A 21381-nucleotide genomic window follows, 5' to 3' on the forward strand; every position below is an offset into this window, starting at 1 on the left:
TAGGCAAGAGGAGATAGAAACCCTGATTGTTTCAGTTGATGGGGATTCCTTGAGGAGGGAATTGGGGTGGAGGAAGTGAATTCAATCCTTCACAAAAAGTGCTTCTGTCATAGTCTTCCCTGTCACATAATACATGGATAAAACCTGCTGGAAGAAGAAACAGCAAGGACTAAACAACTGTAGCCAGAAGCATAAAACCTGGGGAAGCCAAGGCCATATTCTGCAACAATGTCAAGGCAGACTCTTGTACAAAGCCCTAACCCCATTTCATTGCTTGTTTATCTATTCCTATTGCTCTAGTGTCTGAAAAATGCCCTTTTCTTTAACCTTGATAGCATGACACTTGTCACTTAATGCATGCGAAACCAAAGAGAAGTTACCTGCTGAAGGCTGTCTACTCCCTTTTGGTTTTGTATCTGCATATTCTTTTGTGGTGTTTTTTTTTTGGAGGGGGGGTTTAATGAAAGTACAATACAGTAAATTGTGAAATGGATCATGTAGGTAGCTGTGGCACCTCTGTGAGAGCCAGTTTGACCTGCTTCGAGCACCTGACTCCAGCGCACAACTTTGCGTCTTCTCTGCCCCTCCTCTGCCTCTCCTTTCCAGCTGAAGGATTGATCAGCTGGAGAGGAATGGGAGCAGGACAGGCTGCAGCACAGATGCATGGCAGAGATTTTTCCCCCTAAACAGGTGCTCAACCTCAATGAATGAGGCAAGTTAAAGTGACAAAAGCACTCCCCTGAATTTGGATGCTTGCCAGGAGACCAGTGCTACTATGGAAGTCTGCCATGCTCCAAGTAGCTGTTCTGTCAGACTTGGGAGAGAGTTGTGCTCCCTTCTCTGAAAGGACTGCCTCAGGGAGTGGGATGAGGTACAAGAGGTTTGACCAGTCACATAATCACAGTGAGGCATCACTTCTGAAACAGCTACATGATGGAACAGTAAACGCCATTGCCATTGATATGTATGTTTTGCAAAACTGCATTCTAATGTTTTGCTTTGTATTTCTTGGTGCTTCAGAAACTTAACAGGAAATCTGAAGAGGAGATAATTGCTCTTTTTAATCTTATGGATCCTGAAACCAGCTGTGTTTTCAGCATTGTCTTCTCCAATTGCATAGTTATAATATTTTTCTCTTTTTGTTTTGGAAGGTAAGGAATGAAGAAGACTTTATTAAGAAACTGGACTGCAGTCCTGACCAGCATCTAAAGGTAGTGTCCATCTTTGGGAACACAGGGGATGGCAAGTCTCACACCCTTAACCACACTTTCTTCTATGGCCGGGAAGTCTTCAAGACATCTCCAGCCCAAGAGTCGTGCACAGTTGGAGTCTGGGCAGCCTATGACCCTGTCCGCAAAGTGGTGGTGATTGATACAGAGGGCCTCCTGGGGGCCACTGTGAACCTGAGCCAGAGAACACGGCTGCTGCTGAAGGTCCTGGCCATCTCTGACCTTGTCATCTACCGTACTCGTGCTGACAGGCTCCACAATGATCTCTTCAAATTTCTTGGTGATGCCTCGGAGGCTTATTTAAAACATTTCACTAAGGAGCTAAAAGCTACCACAGCCCGCTGTGGCCTAGATGTTCCTCTGTCAACTTTGGGTCCAGGTGTCATCATCTTTCATGAGACTGTGTACACCAAGCTACTGGGCTCTGGTGAGTAGGCAGTAAGAAACTGAATTACAATGTGCTCAACACTGTCTGTAAGTTATCAGTTTGCATTGAATATTCAACATTCGTTACTATCGTGTAAAGATATGATTTATGTTTTCCTCTCACTTGTTTAAGTCGGGGAACCAGACTGTGGAACTAGCAGAGCATTCCCTGTTGGTGATCTGACTATTCCAGATCAGCTAGAATAATCCTCTTAGCCAGCTGTTCATCAGCACTGAATAGTCATGAGTGCTGCCAGCCATAGGAGGGGACATCATACAAGATCATGAGTATGGGTGATATAGCAGAGGAAGGTGAAAAGTGATGTGGTGGGTTGACCCTGAGTGGATGCCAGGCACCCACCAAAACCACTCTATCACTCCCCTCCACAATTGGACAGGGGAGAGAATATAATGAAAGGTTCATGAGTTGGGATAAGGACAGAGGGAGATCACTCACCAAATACCACCACAGGCAAAACAGACTCAGCTTGGGGATATTAATTGCATTGATTAGTAATAAAATTAGATCAGGATAATGAGAAGTAAATAAATCTTAAAAACACATTCTCTCCACCCCTCTCTCCTTCCTAAGTTCCACCTCCTTTCCCCCTGTGGCAACAAGGAGATGGGGAATGGTGGTTATGGTCAGTCCATTCTGGGTTGTTCCCACTGCTGCTCAGGGAGGAGAGTCCTTCCCCTGCTCCAGCATGGGACTGTCCCTCCTGTAGGAGACAGTCATTCATGAACTCCTCCAGTGTGAGTCCATCCCATGGACAACAGTTCTCCATGAGCTGCTCCATGGTGGGTCACTCTTCCAGGGGGTACAGTTCTTCAGGCACAGCCTGCTCCAGCATGTTCCCCACAGGGTTATAAGTCCTACCAGGAAAACCTGCTCCAGCATGGGCTCTTCTGTCCATAGGTCAGCAGGTCCTTGCCAGGACACTGCTCTAGCACGGGTTTCCCACAGGGTAACAGCCCTCTTTTGGGCATTCACCTTCTTCAGCGTGGGTCTCCTCCACAGGCTGCAGGTGGGTCTCTGCATCCCTGTGATCCCCCATGGGCTGCAGGGGCACAGCTGCTCCACCATGGTCTGCACCACAGGCTGCAGGGGCCTCAGCTCCGGTGCCTGGAGCACCTCCTGCCCCTCCTTCTGCACTGACCTTGGTGTCTGCAGAGCTGTTCACATGTTCTCACTCTGCTCTTCCCTGGCTGCAATTACATCTGCACAATATCTTTTTTTTTCCTTCTTAAATATGTTACCACAGAGATGTTACTATTATCCCTAATTGGCCCAGGCTTAGACAGCAGCAGGTCCATCATGGAGTTGCCGGGCATTGGCTGTGCCGGACATGGGGCAGCAACTTCTCACAGAAACCACCCCAGTAGTCCCCCTGCTACCAAAACCTGGCCACACAAACCCAATGCAACTGAGACACCCTGGGATTTTGGCAAGGATGTGTACTACCCTGTTGCAAATAAAACGAGGATAAAATTCTGTGTAGAAACTAAGAAGAGCAAGAATAATGACTTTGAATGTCACTTTCCTTTTTTTAATTCTTTGGACTAACATCATTCTGAGGCTGATGTGCAGTTGGGACTGAGTTTGTGGTGGCACAGAGCTAATGATTTGACACCACTTCTCTCTGTAAGGCTGAAGGAGCAGACTTGGCATGCTATTATTCCCACCACTTTCAGTGTTCTTCACCAGTACTTTTAACCTGGCTCATGAAATATTTGACAATTTATATTTAAATTCTGTATTTTATTTGTATATCTGTCCTGTGGAAGTCATGGCATGTTTTGGTTTTGACTATACAGGAATCTAAATTTCTTGTCACTTTCTTCCGTGTTTTAAAAGGTATGAGGAAACCTTTCTTAATTTGGTCCATTTCTGGTGTTTCGATAAGCAAGATCTGTGAACATATAGGAGAATTCTGTTGTGTAATACCACAGCAGTCCTGGCTGACCCACGTTCTCATTTTGGCTTTTCTAACCAGTAACATCTTGAGCTAGTAGAAGAACTTGACATTCTTTCCGGTTATTATTAGAGTAACTTCTTAATAATTTTTAACTTACTCGCAAGGCAGTTCCTCTTCTTTCATACCAGTTTGCTGATGAGCAATTCAGAATTTCATATAGTTGTTGACATTTACCCTTTCAACAGGTCAGCCTTTAGTGAGGACACTTTGCACCTGTATGCAAAGTCAGGGTAGTAAAAAAATTCTATTTCTATGATCACTTCTGGTCACAGTAGAAATAGGAAAGAAATCTCTTAGCACATGGATATGCAGAAAGCTGTAAACATCTATCTCAATGGATAATTGAGATAAGTGTGTTTATATAGTCTTAAGGCAGGGAAGAAAGAGCCTGCCTTATTCTGAAATGCAAAGCAAGTACTTGGAAGCAAGCAGAAGAATGTGGTTGACTCTGTGGAGTCTGACCTGATATGACCAGCTCTAAAGTGCTTTGCCACATACAAATAGTTGATAAAAGCTTGGCCTTCCTTGCTACAGTACCTGGCATGGAGAACAAGCAGTCCATGTAAGGTTCATGTCCTCCATTTATCAGGTGCTAGTGCTAACTATACCAAATTATGCTCTGGTGAGAAGAATTCATAAGTGTGCTGACATGGTGCATGCCTTGTATTATGTCCTAAATTGCTCCTTAATCTGCATAACTGTTTCAAAACCTGGATGTGTCCAATTTTACCTGAGGAACTTGGTCTTAGAATCTAAAGCTCTGTATCACAAAGCAGAGACTGCTTTTATAAACAGTTTGTTTCTTTTCATTTCTTTAAAATATAATAACTGCATTCCAGATGTATTAGAAGATTTAATTAAGGAAACTAGAACTATATTGCATTTGAAAGCACTATGCAATTTAAATATTGTTTTGAACAATCAGTTGTTTATATACTTGCTGATATTCTTGTGTATAGATCATCCTTCTGAGGTTCCTGAGAAGCTCATTCAGGATCGGTTTCGGAAGCTAAGCTGTTTTCCTGAGGCTTTCAGCTCAATTCACTACAAGGGAACAAGGACATACAATCCTCCAACAGATTTCTCTGGGCTTAGGCGAGCTGTGGAGCAGCAGCTGGAGAACAATACTACTCGGTCACCTAGACAGCCTGGAGTTATCTACAAAGCACTAAAAGTAAGTGGAGAAGAGTTTGTCACAGTCTTTATTTGTATCACTGTTGCTAGTAACTCAGTTGCACCTCATAAAGGTAGAGCATGTGAACCCGTGATGCAGATTTCAGATGTCTGGATAAAGCAAGTCTTCCCTGAAGATGATAATTTTGTGTAACAGCCAGGGAGGCGGGTAGCTGTTTTGCTTCTTTTTTTTTACTTGAAAACAAACAAGCACCTTAGTAAAGACCGTGAAAGGTCAAGAAAAGTTGAAGAGCAAACCTAAGCAAAATCAAAAACCTGAGCTGGGAAGAAAAAAAGTAACTGACACTGTGAGTAATAAGGACTTAATGACAGTGATTTACAAAGAGAAGGCTCAGAAGGAATTTTTTAAATGAAATTCCTAAAGATGGCCTCAGCACAAGAGGAGAAAATGCAAGAGATTTGGAGGGAGTTAATAATTGGCAACACCTAGCCCTGAATGTAGTGTAACCCAAGGGCTAGGAGATTTGCTGGTAGCTAGGGAACTGGATGGGATTAAGCCAAATGATGCATTACTTCAGAGTGAGTAATCTTCATAGATGGTTCACTTTGCTAGGGTGTCAGAGAGGTTTTGGGGTCTTCAAATTTGCAGTCTTTCTAGAAGTTTCTGCTTGTATTGCTACCACTACCTGATTAACATTGTATTTTCTTTGGCCTGAAGAGCACAGCTGTCATCAGGGAGGGGCAGGCAGAGCTGGGACATATCTGCAGAAGAAGGCAGTGCTAGCAGTCTTTTCTGATGTTAGTCACAGCTGTTGGAACAGATAATTCCGTCTGCTCTGTGTTTGTGGTAGCTGAAGCACAGGAAATATCAGGGTAGCATGTATGCATTAGGGAGCAGGCAGGCAGCAAGGGGAAAATAGCTGGAGTGGTAATTTCAGTTTAATTTCTAGGACTTTACTGCAATAATCAAGTAACCTGGTTTCAGATATAGATGCTAATATACCTAAATTCATGTCCAGTAGAGTGTTTGCTATGTTCAGATCGCTACTGACAAATTAACTTTTTTTGCTTCACTTATTGAGGACATAAGGCTTCCTAGAGATCTACGTCCACTTCCTCTAACTTTTGAATTCATTGTCCAGTATCAGTCAAATTTGAAAGAGAATGTAAAGCAAGTTTCCTTGAAATTATGTGAAATCAAATGTCTACATAGAGATATTATCTGAGGGAAGCTGTGGTGAGAGAGATATACACGTCTGGTGCAGCCAACCCTTGTTAGACAGCAGATGCACCCACTCCACCCACCCCCAACCCTGGGAGGGGAGAGGAAGGAAGAGAAAGGCAGACAGTCGCTATATTAACCTAAGCTGTAGGAAGAGTTTCAGTTAGATCTCATGCCTTCAGAGATCTCCATCAAGAAAAACTTTAACCATTTGCTTTGTTCCAGAGCTTACTTTCCCCCTCCACCCAATCATAACACCCAAAAGAACTAGAAAAGGTAGTTATGCCAAGGCTGAGGACTGATTTAATCTGAGAATAGATGTTTCCAGGAAAGGGTACAAATCCCTTTGTCTCAGTTTTGCAGTTCTACCAGAGAAGAGCAGTTGTTGAGTGGGCAGAGGAAAGCTCAGGGCAGCACTTTCTAGCTGAGAGGCAAAGAATGTGTCCTCATGCACTGTGAGAAATGATCCTCTGAGTTTCCTTTGTGGGATTTCAAGAACGCAAAGCCGTTTTAGCAAGAGCCCTACTATTTTGGGCAAGGATTGTATGCACAGAGGTGGATGCAATCTTCAATCATCCATTTCTACTACAAAATTCAAAGCAGGGGCAGGAGGAGAGGAGAAAAGTATCTTACAAGTATTCAGATCACTTTTAAACAAGTGCAACACTGTCTTCATCGTTGATTTTCAATCATTGTCTTGGTCTCCAGGTTAGTAAGACATTATTTGTTAGCTGTGTGCTCTCTCTACCTCTCCCTCCAGTAGCGGAATCCATGCTTTTGCTTGCAAAAGCTTGCATAAAGTGTCTTCGTTGCTCTTGATCCCTTACTAGTTCGTTCTTTTCTGTTTGACAGGCTCTAAGTGACCGGTTCAGTGGGGAGATCCCTGATGACCAGATGGCTCACAGCTCTTTCTTTCCAGATGAATATTTCACATGCTCCTCTGTGTGCCTCAGCTGTGGGTAAGTGGATGAGAAATGCTTCTCATCCTTCTAGAGGGTAGTGCTGCTCTGGTCTGCAGCCATAGAACGTAAAGTTTCTGTGACATCTTGACACCTGGTATCACCTATCATCAGCTAGTACTTCTAGGCAGAATTAGCTTGAAATTCAACTCTTCTGTGAATTGGATGACTATGATTGCTGCATCCAAGATGGATCCATGGGTTTTGCCTACTCTATTTTTGTGCATGGCTACAAACCTGTGCTTCCCGTTATCTTTTCCCAAATGTAAGCGGAGCAGGAAGAAAGGAGTGCCTAAATAAATCCCTTGAAATTTCCTTTGTTTTTTCCCTGACATTTTTATTACCTAAATGGTATAAACAGTCCTAAAGCATACATCATGGATGGCCACTGTGTTCAGTGACCACATCTAAGTGAAGCTCCAGATTTGATTAGACCTTGGCTTGTAGCTTTCTGAGAAGAGCCCCAAGATTGAACCTGGAAGGGCACTAATGGCAATCAGTGGTCTGAGTCTGTGAGGTGTATAGCAGCATGATGTTATGGCTGGTTATGCTTCTGGAAGCATTTCCTCTCAAATGTGATAGAGTGCTATGTTTGGTCTCTCTTATGTTCATTAGAGAGTTTCCAGCAATTCCTTGCAAAGGCTGCAGTGTTAACTTCGTAATGGTCAATTTCCAAACTTGTTTAGTCCTTCCCAAAATACTCTCTGAAATTTAGATTTGCTACAGTGATCATTTTCTGCAGTGAACTGTTGTGTAGTGCTGCTTTGTATGTGAAACAGTCGCTACACCTCCATCTGAAAAGCCTGCCTTTCAATGATAAATGTTGTCATTGCTATATGTACAGATGTGGAAATGGTTTGAGGGTACAGCATCTCTATAAATGCAAGAACAGTAATAGAAATGAAATCTTGGTGACATCTGTCCTGTATCTAACAGTGACAACTCAGGGTTTGCTTTTGCATACTTAGGTGTGGCTGCAAGAGGAGCATGAACCATGCAAAGGAAGGAGTCCCTCACGAATCCAGAAGTCGATGCAGATATTCTCACCAGTATGATAACAGAGTCTACACTTGCAAGGTTAGTAGTGATACAAGGACAAGATCTGAAGAGTGAGAAAGGAAAGGATGACCCAGCATATGAGGAATATCATAGGCACGCGCCTGTTTTCGTCCGTTTTTTTTTCAAAATATCAGGGGTGCTCATGGCCTTGACAAGAAAAATAAATCCTCATTCGACTTGTATGTTTGCTTGGAGAGGTTATCACTTCTGTGTGCTGTGTGTCATTTTTCTAGCCAAACTGTGAAGCCAGTTGCTCCTAACCTGGGTAATGTTGACCTTCTACGTATTTGATGTGGCTACACTTCCGATTTCCTTATGCCCATTGCTTGGTAATAGCAAATTTTTCTGAAGGATAAGTGCAGGAGACAGGGGAATTTTTGTCTACATCATGGTCTTTATTGATAAAGAAATATTTCCCAGCTGTTATTATTAACAGTAGTTTTGCTTTGTTTATAAATCAGTTCTGATGAGTGTTCCTTTGCTGTGGAGAGCTCTGTATGTTAATTATAAGCCTTAGGTGTCCAAACAGTTGCCAGACATTTGAATTCTCAAGAATGCAGTTTTATTTGAGTCTTTATGTTACAGGCCTGTTATGAACGAGGAATGGAGGTCAGTGTGGTGCCAAAAACCTCTGCTTCCACAGACTCTCCTTGGCTGGGCCTTGCCAAGTATGCCTGGTCAGGGTGAGTACTGCAGCTGAGCTCTCTCTGCTCCTCGTTGCCTCTACGCTACCTGGTGCACTGGACCTCCAGTGCTTTCAGGTTACCACTGAGATAACCTGTCTTTCTCTTCCGCAGGTACGTGATTGAGTGCCCCAACTGTGGGGTGGTGTACCGCAGCCGGCAGTACTGGTTTGGCAACCAAGATCCTGTGAACACCGTGGTGAGGACAGAAATTGAGCATGTCTGGCCAGGGGTAAGTCTGGTTGCTGGATAGTCTTTGTGTATGTGGGCAGCCATGTTAATTTGGTCCTTCTGGACATCGATGGAGAAAATGGATTGGCTTTCATGACAACTGTTCCCTGCCTCTGCTCTTCAAAAGGACCTTTGCAAGGCCTCCGGTCATCTTTTGGCTATCTCGAAAGGCGTAAGATGCCAGTGTATGAACACTTTGTGTTTATGAACCTACCACTGTGTTTCAAAGCATGGCTGGTGAATTTTTTTCTCCTGATTGGCCTCTAGTTTAAGAGGAACAATGGGTTGCACAGCTATCTGCATCTAAGGAACCCACAGCATTTCCTATTTTTATTCTTTAGTGAATATCTCTTTCTTTCCAGACTGATGGATTTCTGAAAGACAACAACAATGCAGCCCAGCGTTTGTTGGATGGCATGAATTTCATGGCTCAGTCAGTATCTGAACTTAGCCTGGGACCCACAAAAGCTGTGACCTCCTGGTTGACAGACCAGATTGCCCCAGCTTACTGGAGACCCAACTCCCAGATCCTGGTAAATAGCAGCTGCTACAGAGAAAGTTTTTTTTTGTAGCTAAAACTCCTTTTCCTTACCCTTTAACTAATACAGGACTTTGCAGATTCCAAATGCTTCTTGTTTTTACTGCAATAATCCCCTCTCCTACAATTCTGAGAAAAATGAAATGTTTTCTCTTCTTCCCATTCTTGACTTAGCCAGAGAAAGTATGAACAGAGACTTGGCCTAGCCCTGCTAGAGAGACGGTTTCTCCCTAGTCTTTGTGAGCTCCTCTCACAGAAGTATCGCAGAAACCCCAGGCTTGCATGAATTTGCTTTTCAAAGCAAAGAAACAACATATTAAATCTGACTATTGCAGTTGATAGTACTGTTTTTGTGGGTGCAGATGTTAAACTCTGGTTTCATACCAGATGCAAAAAGCATCAAGCAGTTCAAATAGGAAAAGATTCCCTGTGTCTTGCAGGAAACAGACTCATCTTCACTTATCTTCAGTGAAAACTGCCTTCTGAATTCTTACCCCCAACAAAGATCAAACAACCACCATTCAGCTCTGCATGATGTGACTGTGTTTATTTGTGATTGTGAATGAAGGGATCATAGCCGTATATTTGCTTAACCCCTGTACACCTACCTGTCTGAATCACTTCCCCAGGGTAAAGTTACGGGGCTGGTAGGACTCAAGTCTTGTGTGTAACTATATTTTTCACGATTTCAGTCTGAGACTTGGCATCCTGGGCTTCTGCTCTCTATTTTTGACTTAAGGAAGACGAAACTAACAGTTTTCCTCTCTGTGTTGTTCTGATTAGAGTTGTAATAAGTGCAACACGCCTTTTAAAGATAACGACACTAAGCATCACTGCCGGGCCTGCGGAGAGGGCTTCTGTGATGGCTGTTCTTCCAAGACCCGTCCAGTGCCTGAGCGAGGCTGGGGACCAGCACCAGTGCGTGTGTGTGACAACTGCTATGAAAACAGGGGCATCCAGTTAGGTAATTTTGAGTGGATTGTGACAGAATTATCCCTGGGCAATAGCCTGGAGTCTTTGTCCCTGATTTCTGAATCAGAACCATTCCCACTGGGTGTAGACAGTGTTGTTCGAAATGGGCTTCCATGCAGTTTTTGGTCGGGAACCGCAAGAGCTCAATGCTTTTTGGAAGAAAGATGACCCTTTCAAACAACTACCGGATATTTGATCCCCTGAAAAGATTATTTTCTAATTGTATCTTCACTTTGTTTTTCCAGCAACTGCTGATGGTCTGTCACTAACATAAGAGCAGGGATGCTGCTGTTTCAGCAGACTAGGATTTTGTCTATTATTGCTAAAATGAAAACTCTGCAATCCAAGATTGGGGATGTGGGAGATAATGGCTGAGGAGGGACACCAACATGCCTTTTTGGGTTTGCTGCTGGTTTTTGTTAATATAAATTAACTGAAACTTGGAAGAAATTGTGGTGGTTTTAAATGTTGAGCCCTTCACTCTTGTGTCATGCAGATGTGGCTGAACTGCCTTCAGATGAGGAAGGGGGGACACTTATTGCCAGGAAGGTGGGGGAAGCTGTGCAAAACACACTTGGAGCAGTGGTGACAGCCATGGACATTCCCTTAGGTGAGCTCTGTTCTGATGGATTTTTTAGTCTAAAGGCATTTTTGTGCTAAACTGATGAAATGTCAAGTTTGTGTGACAGGCTGGCACCTCTGCTATGCTACCACTGTTGGTTGAGAGTTCTACAGCCCTCTCCACCTCTTCTGCCTAATGTTTCCTTTTGGTTTTCCACAAGTTTTTTTCTGCAGTTCACACTTTCTCTTTTCTCCCTGCTATGCAAATCTGTGTGCACCAAGCTGTGAGTAATTCATGCTCCCCTGATGCATTCACTGCAGTGACCTGCCATTTGGAGTTCCCTAAAGACTGACCAATTAGGAAGCATTTTATCAGGTTTGGTTTTCTTCCAGAGATGCTGAGTGCCTTTTAAGTGTGTTCAGATACTCCTGGCACTTGGTACTTCTGTAGGGGAGGGCTGAGAATTTGAAGCTGTCCAGGGTGGTAATGATGGGGAAGTAATTAGTAATGGGATCTTTAATGGTGAGCTTGTACAGTGAACCTTTGCTGCTCTTTCATGTGCTGAGTGGAACTTAGGTATGTCAGCAAACATTTCACATTTGAATCTTCAGTTGTTGGGCCTGATTTCCTGCTCATTGTGCAGATCATCATTCAACTGCCTTGCCTGCACCATGTCCTGCTATAATTTTTGTGGGTGTTTGCTCTCGGAGTCCATGAAGGGCAGAATAAATCCCTGTCTCAGTTTAGACAGTATATGTGTTTCTGAATATTTGGCTTGGTAACTGTGGGGTTTTCTGGCCACAGATGAAGCTGAAAGTAGGGAAAAGCAAGTGTCTCAACCTCTGGAAGAGTCTGAGCAAGGGAAGATACCACTACTTAAGGAGAAACAGTCTGCCCCTTTGAAGAGAGGCAGAATGTGGGAGAATGGCAGAATACCTTAAATGGCTACCCGATGCACTAAAGTGTTCTGTCAGTAGATCACCTCCCCTTAATGGCAGTGGTATGACTTGAGGTGTGTGAGTTCTTCCCCTGGAGTACATTCTTCATGTGCTTATGTTGACAGATTATTTTCTTGTCCCTCTTTCTCATCCCCCCACCTCACCTTCTCCTTAGGTCTGGTAAAAGATGCTGCCCGACCTGCATACTGGGTACCAGACCATGAAATCCTGCACTGCCACAATTGCCGGAAGGAATTCAGTATCAAACTCTCCAAACACCACTGTCGGGCCTGTGGCCAGGGATTCTGTGACGAATGCTCACACGACCGCAGAGCGGTTCCCTCTCGTGGATGGGATCACCCAGTCCGAGTTTGCTTTAACTGCAATAAAAAGCCTGGTGACCTTTAACCCCAGGCTCCTCTCCAGATCTTTGCAATTCCTTATGTTCTCAGGGTTACAAGTGAAAATATCTGGTCTCCCTTTAAACCTTTTAACCTGTTGCAGCCAGAGTGCATGTTTCCAGTTTCTGGCCTCCTCTCATGTTATATCCATCTTGAAACGCTGGGAATGAGCTTACGTTCAGCCTCTAGTTTTAATTTCAAATTAACTGAGAAAGGGAGGGAGCTCCCTTGTAAATGAGCAAACCAAAATTCAGTGTATTTTATTCCAATTAAATATATATATATATATATATATCTCAACTGTGTATACTTCAAGATATTAAGAATACGGTTGGCTAATGAAGCTTCGAGTATTCCTAGTTCAAATGATGGATGGTGTTGTTCCTTACTATATTGGATCAGACTTATGGCCTTCTAATTCTTCTTTTGGAATGTCTTGCTGATCGTGATGTCCTGTGAGGAAGGTTTGGACTCTGCTGCCAGGAAATCTCCAATGTTGATGTATGAATTACACCTGGCAATTCAACCAGCCCTACATCTGGAGATGCTGTCCTTCTGACCATGCAAGATTAAACCCAGATTTATGAGCAAGTTTATTTGAACTGTGGTATGAGCAATGGTCTTGCAGTGCAAGAGGTATCAAGTTGAAATAGACCCCTCGGTAGAGACCAGTAGAGCTCTGAAAGGTAAAGCAGATCATATGGCACAAGGCAAAGCATTCTGATTTTGCCATTTCAACTTTAATACCAGATCAAAAGGTAGCAGGGTCTTGCTCTCCCTGACGATGTTTTCATGTACTCAGGTTTTCTTCAAGTTTCTCTGTCAGATCACTGCAGTTAAAAGTTTTGTCCAGAGCAGAAGAGAACAAGTTTTGTAGGCAATTCTGAAATATGAAGTTTAAATTGTTTGGGTTGTGATGACTTTTTTTTTCCCCCACTTTTTAAGTGATCCTGTAGTCTCTGAAGCCTCAGTGTTCTCAAATGTGGTTGCATAGAAACTGCACAGATTTGACTCATCTTTGTTCTGATCGTATGAACTTAAGAATAAACCTGGAAAATGGGAACCTTTCTTCTTTGCTCCTTGCAACTGGCACTCACTGGACTTCATCCTTTTATTAAAGGACTGCAATGAATTCACTGAGTTTATTATCAAAAGCACCACTTAACCTAACTTATACTGTCACGTACTGTGGATTTGTGGTTCCACTTATGCAAAGTAAGAGACCGTTGTGGACTAAACTGCCTAAAATGCTCCTTTCTTGGCCTACATAGACAGGAATTCTTTCACCATGGAAGTTGCCTCCTCTTGGAGTGGCTGGAGTTTAATGCAATGTCCTGGAACTGTGGTATTTTATCCTCAGCTTATTAAATGTGCTCTTCTGTAGATGAGTGCCCAACACCCTGTTTTAAGACTGTATTATTAAATTAACTGCTATAAAGGACTTTATCTTCTGAACAAGCGTACTGACTTTCCTTGTAACAAGTGGGTTCTTGCTTTGTTTCTGAAAGAACATATTCACAGAGTGATTGCCCCTTTGCAACTACATCCAGCCTACACAAGGAAGTAGATTTAGAAGATGTTCCAGGACACCTTCGGTACTGGCCAAGTTTACTGGGGACTGTCTCATGTTTCTGTAAGCAAAAGTCTGCCATAAACTGAGAGTTGTCCAAGTGAGGGCACGAGTAGGTAGAAATACTCTTTTAAAAGACATTCTGTACATCTAGTATAATTCTGTGCTTCAAAGTATTTTTTATTTTTTTAATGGGTGAGCAATGTGTTCTTGGTTTGTAGGCTGTGCCCTGTGTGCTGTTTATGCATGTAGCTTTACTACCATGTTAATGCACAAAGAGAAAGCAGCCATGACATTCCTTGTATAAAATCTTTGGCATCTGTTTCAGCAACTTGTCTGTTTTTTTTTTTTTTCTTGTCACAGCCATAATTACAACTCAATCGAAAAGAAAATATTGTCTAAACATTTTTAATATATATGTTATCTTAGTCACTTAGCAACCTGTCAGTATCCGAGTCCATTCCTGATTGATTATCCTGGAGCTGAATCGTTTATGCTGTTTCGCAACAATGCAAAATCTTATGTGGTGCCTAAACTGCAGCAGGCTTGGTGTTACTCTTCATGGACAATGTTGAGAGGTGTATTTGGGACCTCTGTTTTCCAAAATGGAAAAAAAGATCTATAAGGTTTATGTTCACTGCTGTTTTCTGTACAGAATAGCCTTTATTTTTTCTGATACTATTTGGTGCTATGAGTGCACAGTATAGGATATGGTTATTAAGTGGCTTAGCTATTTAAAAGGGTTAGATGCATATTTCAGTGGAGCCCAACGCTATTGGGTATTAACACATTAGGATTCAATAAACAAAAGAGCTCTAAAATATGTCTGTAGACAGAAAGCTCTACAGGAAACTTAAATGAAGGAAATGGAAATCCTGAAAAAAAAAAATCACTGAAGCAATACTGGAAGCATGTTGTGCTTTGGGGGGGTGGGACTGTGAGTAGAAACCTGCAAGAGTTTTATTCCTAAACTATTAGGAGAGATGCTTTGTGTGCTGAGGTATTGGTAGCATCTAGCCAGAGTGAGTCTTTGAAAACCTGTCAAAATTTAACAGCAGTGTTGCTGGAGCTCTGCAAAAGCAAAAACTGTGATTGTTTCATAATGGCAGTATGAGACGGGTCCCACATTAATACAGCTCCTGTGTGAAAAATTCTTGTGTATTTACAAGGGCAGCAATAGGAGGGGGCTGTTTCCCAGGAAATTTTTAGAATATCATTATGTGTGCTGTACTGAAGAGAAATTAATTACTTACCATGAAGTTGCAGTAGGTCAAGATGATAATGTGTCCCTTGGATCAACTGAAGTTCACTGTAATGCTAACATTTCAGAAGTTAAAATCGGTACACTTACTTGGTAGGATAATGAATTCAGTTGGTCTGAGATGTGACATGGTAAAATCATGTTCTGAGTTACATGTTGAAGTTGGCTGATGTAAATCTCTTGCCAAAAATTATGTCAGATTGATTACTGGCAGATCGGGCAGCGTCCCCACCTCTTCTTACAAGGAATGCTATGGAAAACATTGAGTAAAATAAGAATCTTATGATCTAACTGATGTACAAAGATGTGTGCCCCAGTGGAAAACACATTCCTCACCCAAAGCGCCACAAAACAAGCCTAGACTTGTAGCGGAAAAAAACATCTGGTATGATTGCTCTATTCTGATGGATTTATTTCCATTGTGGGTACGTATGCCAATTCAGCATGAAGGTTCATCTTCAAATAGGTAATGTGGGCTTTTCTCTCTGTGAAGCAAATGTATGTGAGCTTTGTATAGATGTGCATACTTCTAGTTAGGCTCCCTACCCAAAACCTGTAGGCCAATATTGGCTTAAATGTGTATCCTATGCACGTTGCACCTGAGACTTGCAGCTGGGGAAACGGATGGCAGAACAGCACGGCTGTAACACATAGCTGTTGTCAGGGTAAGAGCAGGCTCTAATGTGTAGTTACTTGCACAAGAAAAACTGCTTAGTCTTTCACTCCCCTCCTGTCCCTCTCCTCCTGCCCTGCCCACTGGTTTTCCTGTTCATTGGTTCTCCTGCCCAGTTCCTTGCAGGTTTCACTTGCTGAAGTTGGCCAAGTTATCCTCTATGTTCCTGTGTCCCTTGTGGATTGGACCTTTGGTTGTGTCCTGGAAAACATGGCAAGCCTCTCTAGCTTTTGATGTCAACAAGAGTTCTTGGAAATAAACACCATCATTATGTTAGGTCTGCCTTGTATTTATACCAGGTGTCTGTCTGCTGTGACTGTGGTGAGATTCACAAATGCTCCTGTTGCTTTGGGAGCCTGGACTTTAACATTGCAGGACTCTGGCTTCCCACGCAGTCATACAGACTTTCTCCTTCATTTTTTGCTTTCAGCATAACCAGTCCAATTAGATTTAAATGCTAATATCACTCTATTTTGCAGCCTCTCATTTTCATGTTTCATTTGTCAGGTGATGATGTCAGTCACTATAATGCCAGATATCGTGGCATTGTCCTTGTATTCAATTATTGCTGATGGCTGTAATATAATTTGGTACCAACAGATATGTCTTTGCCTGCCAGTAATTTGAGAACAGAGAGTGATTTGGACAAGTAATAGAACTGACTGTTTTTTGTCATCCAGGTCCTGTCCCTACCCCCTGCTTTAGCTGAGCACTCTTTCATGGTAAAGCCACGTTGACATATATAATCGACACAAGTATGTATATTCAGCACATAGTATGTCTTAAAATGTATTTGTGAAATCCTAGCAATGCCAAAATAAATAAGAACTTGATATGAGGGTTTTAAAAATCAATAATGTAATGTGACAAACACAAAGCTACAGTAGAATGGCAACTAATCAGTTATCTTAAGCCAAAATTAAAGTGCATTCAGCTTTTTAACTTCACTCTTGTTGGATATAATTCAAGCAAAAAAAGATATACAGATACAAGTGGTGTGTATATATATATGTACACATATATATATGGAAGTCTTTATGTAGGAAGTGTTTTAATTGTGGCATTACAGAAATTCAAATTTCAAGAATGTCTGGAGATTTTGAAACACTGATTTCTGATATTTTGAAAAGCTGGTTAAATCTTTCTGCTTCTGCTTAAAAGGCAATTTTTCAGCAGCACTGGAGAGAAGCAATAGCATATGTATGATGATGTACAGATGATGACTTGTCAGGAAGGCATTGGAGTGCTTCACAGCCACCATGATATCAACAGAATTGCACATAGGAAAGAAGTTGTTTGAACAAGAAAAGGCAGGTGATCTTGGTTATATTTTCAGACATTATCTTGAAAGGTTTGTCAACTTGGTGCCTTGGCTTCCATTTTTGAAACATTAAACTAATTTGTGAAGTGTTTTAAACACTTGGATCAAGCATCTCTCAACCCCAGTCCCTTACCCCAGAACTCCTGTCTAGAAAGTACTTTAGGTTGGCATTGACTGCTTGGTTCAACTTACAGTGTATGTAGTATATACAGTATATGCAAGCAGCCACTAAAAACTGAAGGTCTGGGGACCAAAGCTGAATTGTCCACTGCCAGATTATAACTTTTCTGAAAGCAGCTTCTGTAAGGGGACACCTTGGGTCTATGTACACGTTTGGGTTTGAATTCTCGCAACAAATGCTTAATTTTCTAGGTACATTAGAATAGGTCGTTATTAAACTCAGAAATGCAAAAATGCCTGTGTGAATTTGTGATTAGTAACTTGATTTTTTTAACCTCTTAGTTTCAGCATTCATCAGGATAGTAGAGGAGGAATGACCATGAAGCCATGTACTGCAATAAATTGGGACCAACAGAAAGACATAACCAACACCAGCACAGAAGACCCAGAAACAAATCCCCTCCCTGCTTTAGACATTTCAAGTTAAAATAGAAATTTTTCTGCCTGTTATATTGAAGAACCTTATGTGACCTAAAGGGTTTTATGTGAAAAGAGCTTTATTCATTGGGGCTGAGAGATGACTAATAGCAGCAGAGTATATGGAATAGAGCAAGGGTGAGACTGGGGCTTCTGAGAGAATGGTGTTGATAGAGGGACTGGCAGTATGCTCCAGTGAACAAAAGGGACCAAAGAAATCGTGTCTGCAGGATGAAGGATGCTGCAGCTTGTCTTGAAGTGCAGGTCTGGCCCCTCTGAAGTTTCCCACTAGTTCAGTACTTGCTGAGAAGCTGAGGCAAAGGAATAAGGTTATTTTTGATTCTGTAGCAGAGAGAAAGAGTGCTGCAGTTCATTTTTAACTACCTTAGGGTCCTGATATTGCTGCATAATGAAATAGATGTTTTAATACACTTCAGCCACTGCCTGTGGGCTGCTTGCTGTTTGTCACTGAAGCCAAATTATGTCCCTTCTTGCCCTGCTTCCCTTCTCCTTTCTTGCAGCTCTTGCAGGCTTAATTAGAAGTGTTGGCTGCAAAAGCATTAGTTGGGTGAGTGGGTTTGCAGGGACATGTATGTACGTTTTGTTCCTGGAAAGGACAGAAAGGAAATTATTTTCTTTTGTTTTACAAGTTTTGCCTAAAAGGGAACGAAGGAAAGAAACTCTCTTCGGTTATGTAAGATGCCTTTCTGCCACAATTCCTAGTTTGTGTTTTCCCATGGTAACTGGGCGTATTTGTTGCACGGTCTTGTTCTTGCAGAACAGGCATTACTGTAGTTAAGAGCACCGAAAAGAATTTAAATTTTAATTTAAATTTTGGAACTAATTCTGTTTCGAGAGAGTTCATGATCTCTGTAGATTGTTACCTGCAAGGATTTGAACCACACGTTTAATTGCAAGAAGATGAATATAAAGTATGTTGGAACTCTGAGTTGGTTATCAGATGTAACATTAGGAGTTTGCAGTGGGATGGGGGGTTAACTACATTTTTGTTTCTGAGCAGATGCTTAGTTGCAGTATGCATTATTAACTAAGGCAATGCAAATGCTTGTGAAAGTTGTGCTATGTACATTAATCACTGTGCATGCAACAGAAAACATCCAAAATTAACATAACCAATCAAAACAAATTGCAGAGTATTTTCTCGAATTGAGAAAAAAAAAAAAAAAAGCAAGCCAGCTTTTTGGTTAAAGCAAGCAACCTCTTGGTTTTCAAAGGGTAGTAGAGGGAATGGGAAGAGCCTGCAAGACTCACCATTTAGGAGAACAGGAGACCCCCATGCCTTATAAACAATGTCTGTGGAAGGGACAGCACAGAGTACACTGAGTGGCATCCACTCTTGTTTCGTGTGAGAAAGGAGGCTCTGCAGAGGAACGCTGAAGTCAAATGTATCAGGGGAGCCATAGCTGTAAGGAAATCACAGCTCAGTCTGCCCCTGGGGAAACAGAAGTTGGCTGTTAAGGGAATAGAAGAAAGATTTGGGAGTTTTGAATGTATACTCAGAGAGGGAGGAAACCATTATGAATATATGCTGGGATTCATCTTTCATCTTGACTACCCTTGCAACAGCTATTTCATGCAGAATATAGTCACACTGTAAAGTTTTGCACTGCTCCCAAGAGAAGAGTTTTCCTGCTCTATTGTCTTCTATATAGATTAATGGGTAAAAGAAATACAAAGAAAGGGAAGGAGATCAGCACACACAACACTGGAGTGTTGGTGAGCAAGAAGAACTGCTGAGAACACAGTTTCCAGAACAGCACATTGCTTAGACCTGAAGGTTGTGAGAGGACAGGAGAAATAAATGTGGAGCCCTTCAGAGGGGGTTTTTAGGAGGGCCTACCCTTCCTGGAGCCTGTATTTGAATAATTCCCTCTTATCCAAAGTCACTTGAAAAAAGGGAGAGGAATCCATTGGAAACAAAAACTCACAGGCTATCGTCAGGTTTGCATGGGGCTTGTGAAGGGGATCTCCCTGCCTAGGACTTGCATTGCAGGGCACTTCTGAGGCTTCCTTTCCATTCTTGAAGTGTGCTTAATGAGCTCAGGACAGTAGCAGGGATGCAGAGGGATGAATTGTCTGCACCACCAAGTCCTTGATGCCTCATCCCTGTTAACAGTGCTGTACTCATGCTGCAGCTCACACTCCCCCTCCTCTGGGAAAAACAGTTTGTGACTGATTGAACAGTTTTGCTAACCCACTTTTTAAACTCTCCTGGCTCAAGAGGAGTAGAAGTAGGAGCTTTCTCTGCATATGCACTAGTGTGAGGTGGAACAAACCTGATGACCCATCTGGATGAAAGGGGGAGGGCACAATGTCTCCATAAGTTGCTCTGGCTAAAAGCTTTAGGTGCAAAAGAGTAATAGTATCTCTTTTAGAAATGAAATTGCTAGAAACCTTTGTAACATGCCTAAGAGGGTGGTTTTTACCTGAGGGCAGGAACAGGATTGCTTAGTGGAGAACCTGAAAGCCCCTTCCTTCCTAGAAGGCCCAGCACTGTTAACCCCTTTCCACTGAGGATACAGATGGCATCCCAGTTGAGGGTGCTGTGCTGGGTACACCCTACAATAGGTCACACCTGTAGACAGCAGCAACACTTACCTGTGTATGCACGTGCAGCCTGTGCCTGCTGTCACGGGGCAGATGCCCAGCCTTGTTCTGACACAGCCACTTCCCTGAGCCAGCTGGATGCAGCCTCCATCTGGACCTGCCGTGCACCCTGTTTGTGTCTCACTTGCTGACCTGGCAGGACCCCATGGGAAGTGCAGTTCTGACATCACAACTGTACATCTAAATGCTTTAAGTGGATCCCAAGATGAAAAGGTGGTTCCTGCACACCTTTAATAAGAATTTTGGAAAACTTGAGTGCAGTGTGTCTTTCCTGTGAAGCCCATCCTAGTTCATCAGCCTTTACCCCCCATGGGTTCCTGATCCTGTCAGTGCTTCCTAGATACTGTCTGCAGGACAGTCTTGCCCGACCCAGATGGGTTACCACGCAGGAGCTGGATGTTAGGAGGCTCCCTGGGAGGGAAATTGTTTTCAAATGCAGATATCGTATCACCCAGTTACTGGGAGCTGGTGCTACAACTTTGTAGCTAAGGGCCCAGTTGTGCCTCTGTATGCAAAAGCCCTGACTTTGCATGGGTGATCTCAAATCCTAGAGGGTGTGGTCTGTCCAGACTGGGCTTGTGTCCAGCTATAGCTGCATGAGCAAGCCTGCCATTCCAGTCTGCTGATCAAACTCCATGTTAGGGATGTGGAAACACTATGAGAAATCAACAGGGACATTTGGCTTTGCTACTGGACTAGAAAAGGGGCTTTGTTCTGTGACTGATGCTTTTTAAAGGGAATGGTGGGAGGGCAGTAGTGTGCTACCATCATCTGAAAAGGACAAAGTTTAGTATGGCCCAGCTCAAACAACCAACACTGTGAGTGAGGGAACAACTAATCCTTGGACTGCTTCCGACCATAGATGTAGTAGAGGCAGCTGTAGCAGAACCCAGACTAAAGGTACTCCAAAAAAAGCCCCAGAACACTTAAAGCATCAGCTTCTCAACTCCAGCTGCTTCACTCTGCTATTCCACTCCGCTGGCCCAGCCTAGTTGCTC

At 42.7% G+C, this 21381-nt stretch overlaps 1 protein-coding gene across 2 annotated transcripts in view; it reads left to right on the plus strand.

The window, feature by feature from the left end:
• ZFYVE1 (zinc finger FYVE-type containing 1) overlaps window positions 1-14230 on the plus strand; it is a 28775-nt gene extending 14545 nt beyond the window's left edge. For both annotated transcript variants that reach the window (XM_027879639.1, XM_027879638.1), the window contains 10 exons: window positions 1152-1656; window positions 4594-4808; window positions 6843-6949; window positions 7918-8026; window positions 8594-8691; window positions 8806-8923; window positions 9285-9455; window positions 10244-10424; window positions 10929-11042; window positions 12108-14230. In XM_027879639.1, coding sequence (XP_027735440.1) covers window positions 1152-1656; window positions 4594-4808; window positions 6843-6949; window positions 7918-8026; window positions 8594-8691; window positions 8806-8923; window positions 9285-9455; window positions 10244-10424; window positions 10929-11042; window positions 12108-12340 — 1851 coding nt within the window. In that variant the 3' untranslated portion in view covers window positions 12341-14230. The remainder of the gene's footprint in view (window positions 1-1151; window positions 1657-4593; window positions 4809-6842; window positions 6950-7917; window positions 8027-8593; window positions 8692-8805; window positions 8924-9284; window positions 9456-10243; window positions 10425-10928; window positions 11043-12107) is intronic.
• The last annotated feature ends 7151 nt before the right edge of the window (window positions 14231-21381 follow it).

Source organism: Empidonax traillii, unplaced genomic scaffold, assembly GCF_003031625.1.
Source record: "Empidonax traillii isolate 1590-97213 ecotype Southwest subspecies unplaced genomic scaffold, ASM303162v1 scaffold56:size2478089, whole genome shotgun sequence".
Lineage (NCBI taxonomy): Eukaryota > Metazoa > Chordata > Aves > Passeriformes > Tyrannidae > Empidonax > Empidonax traillii.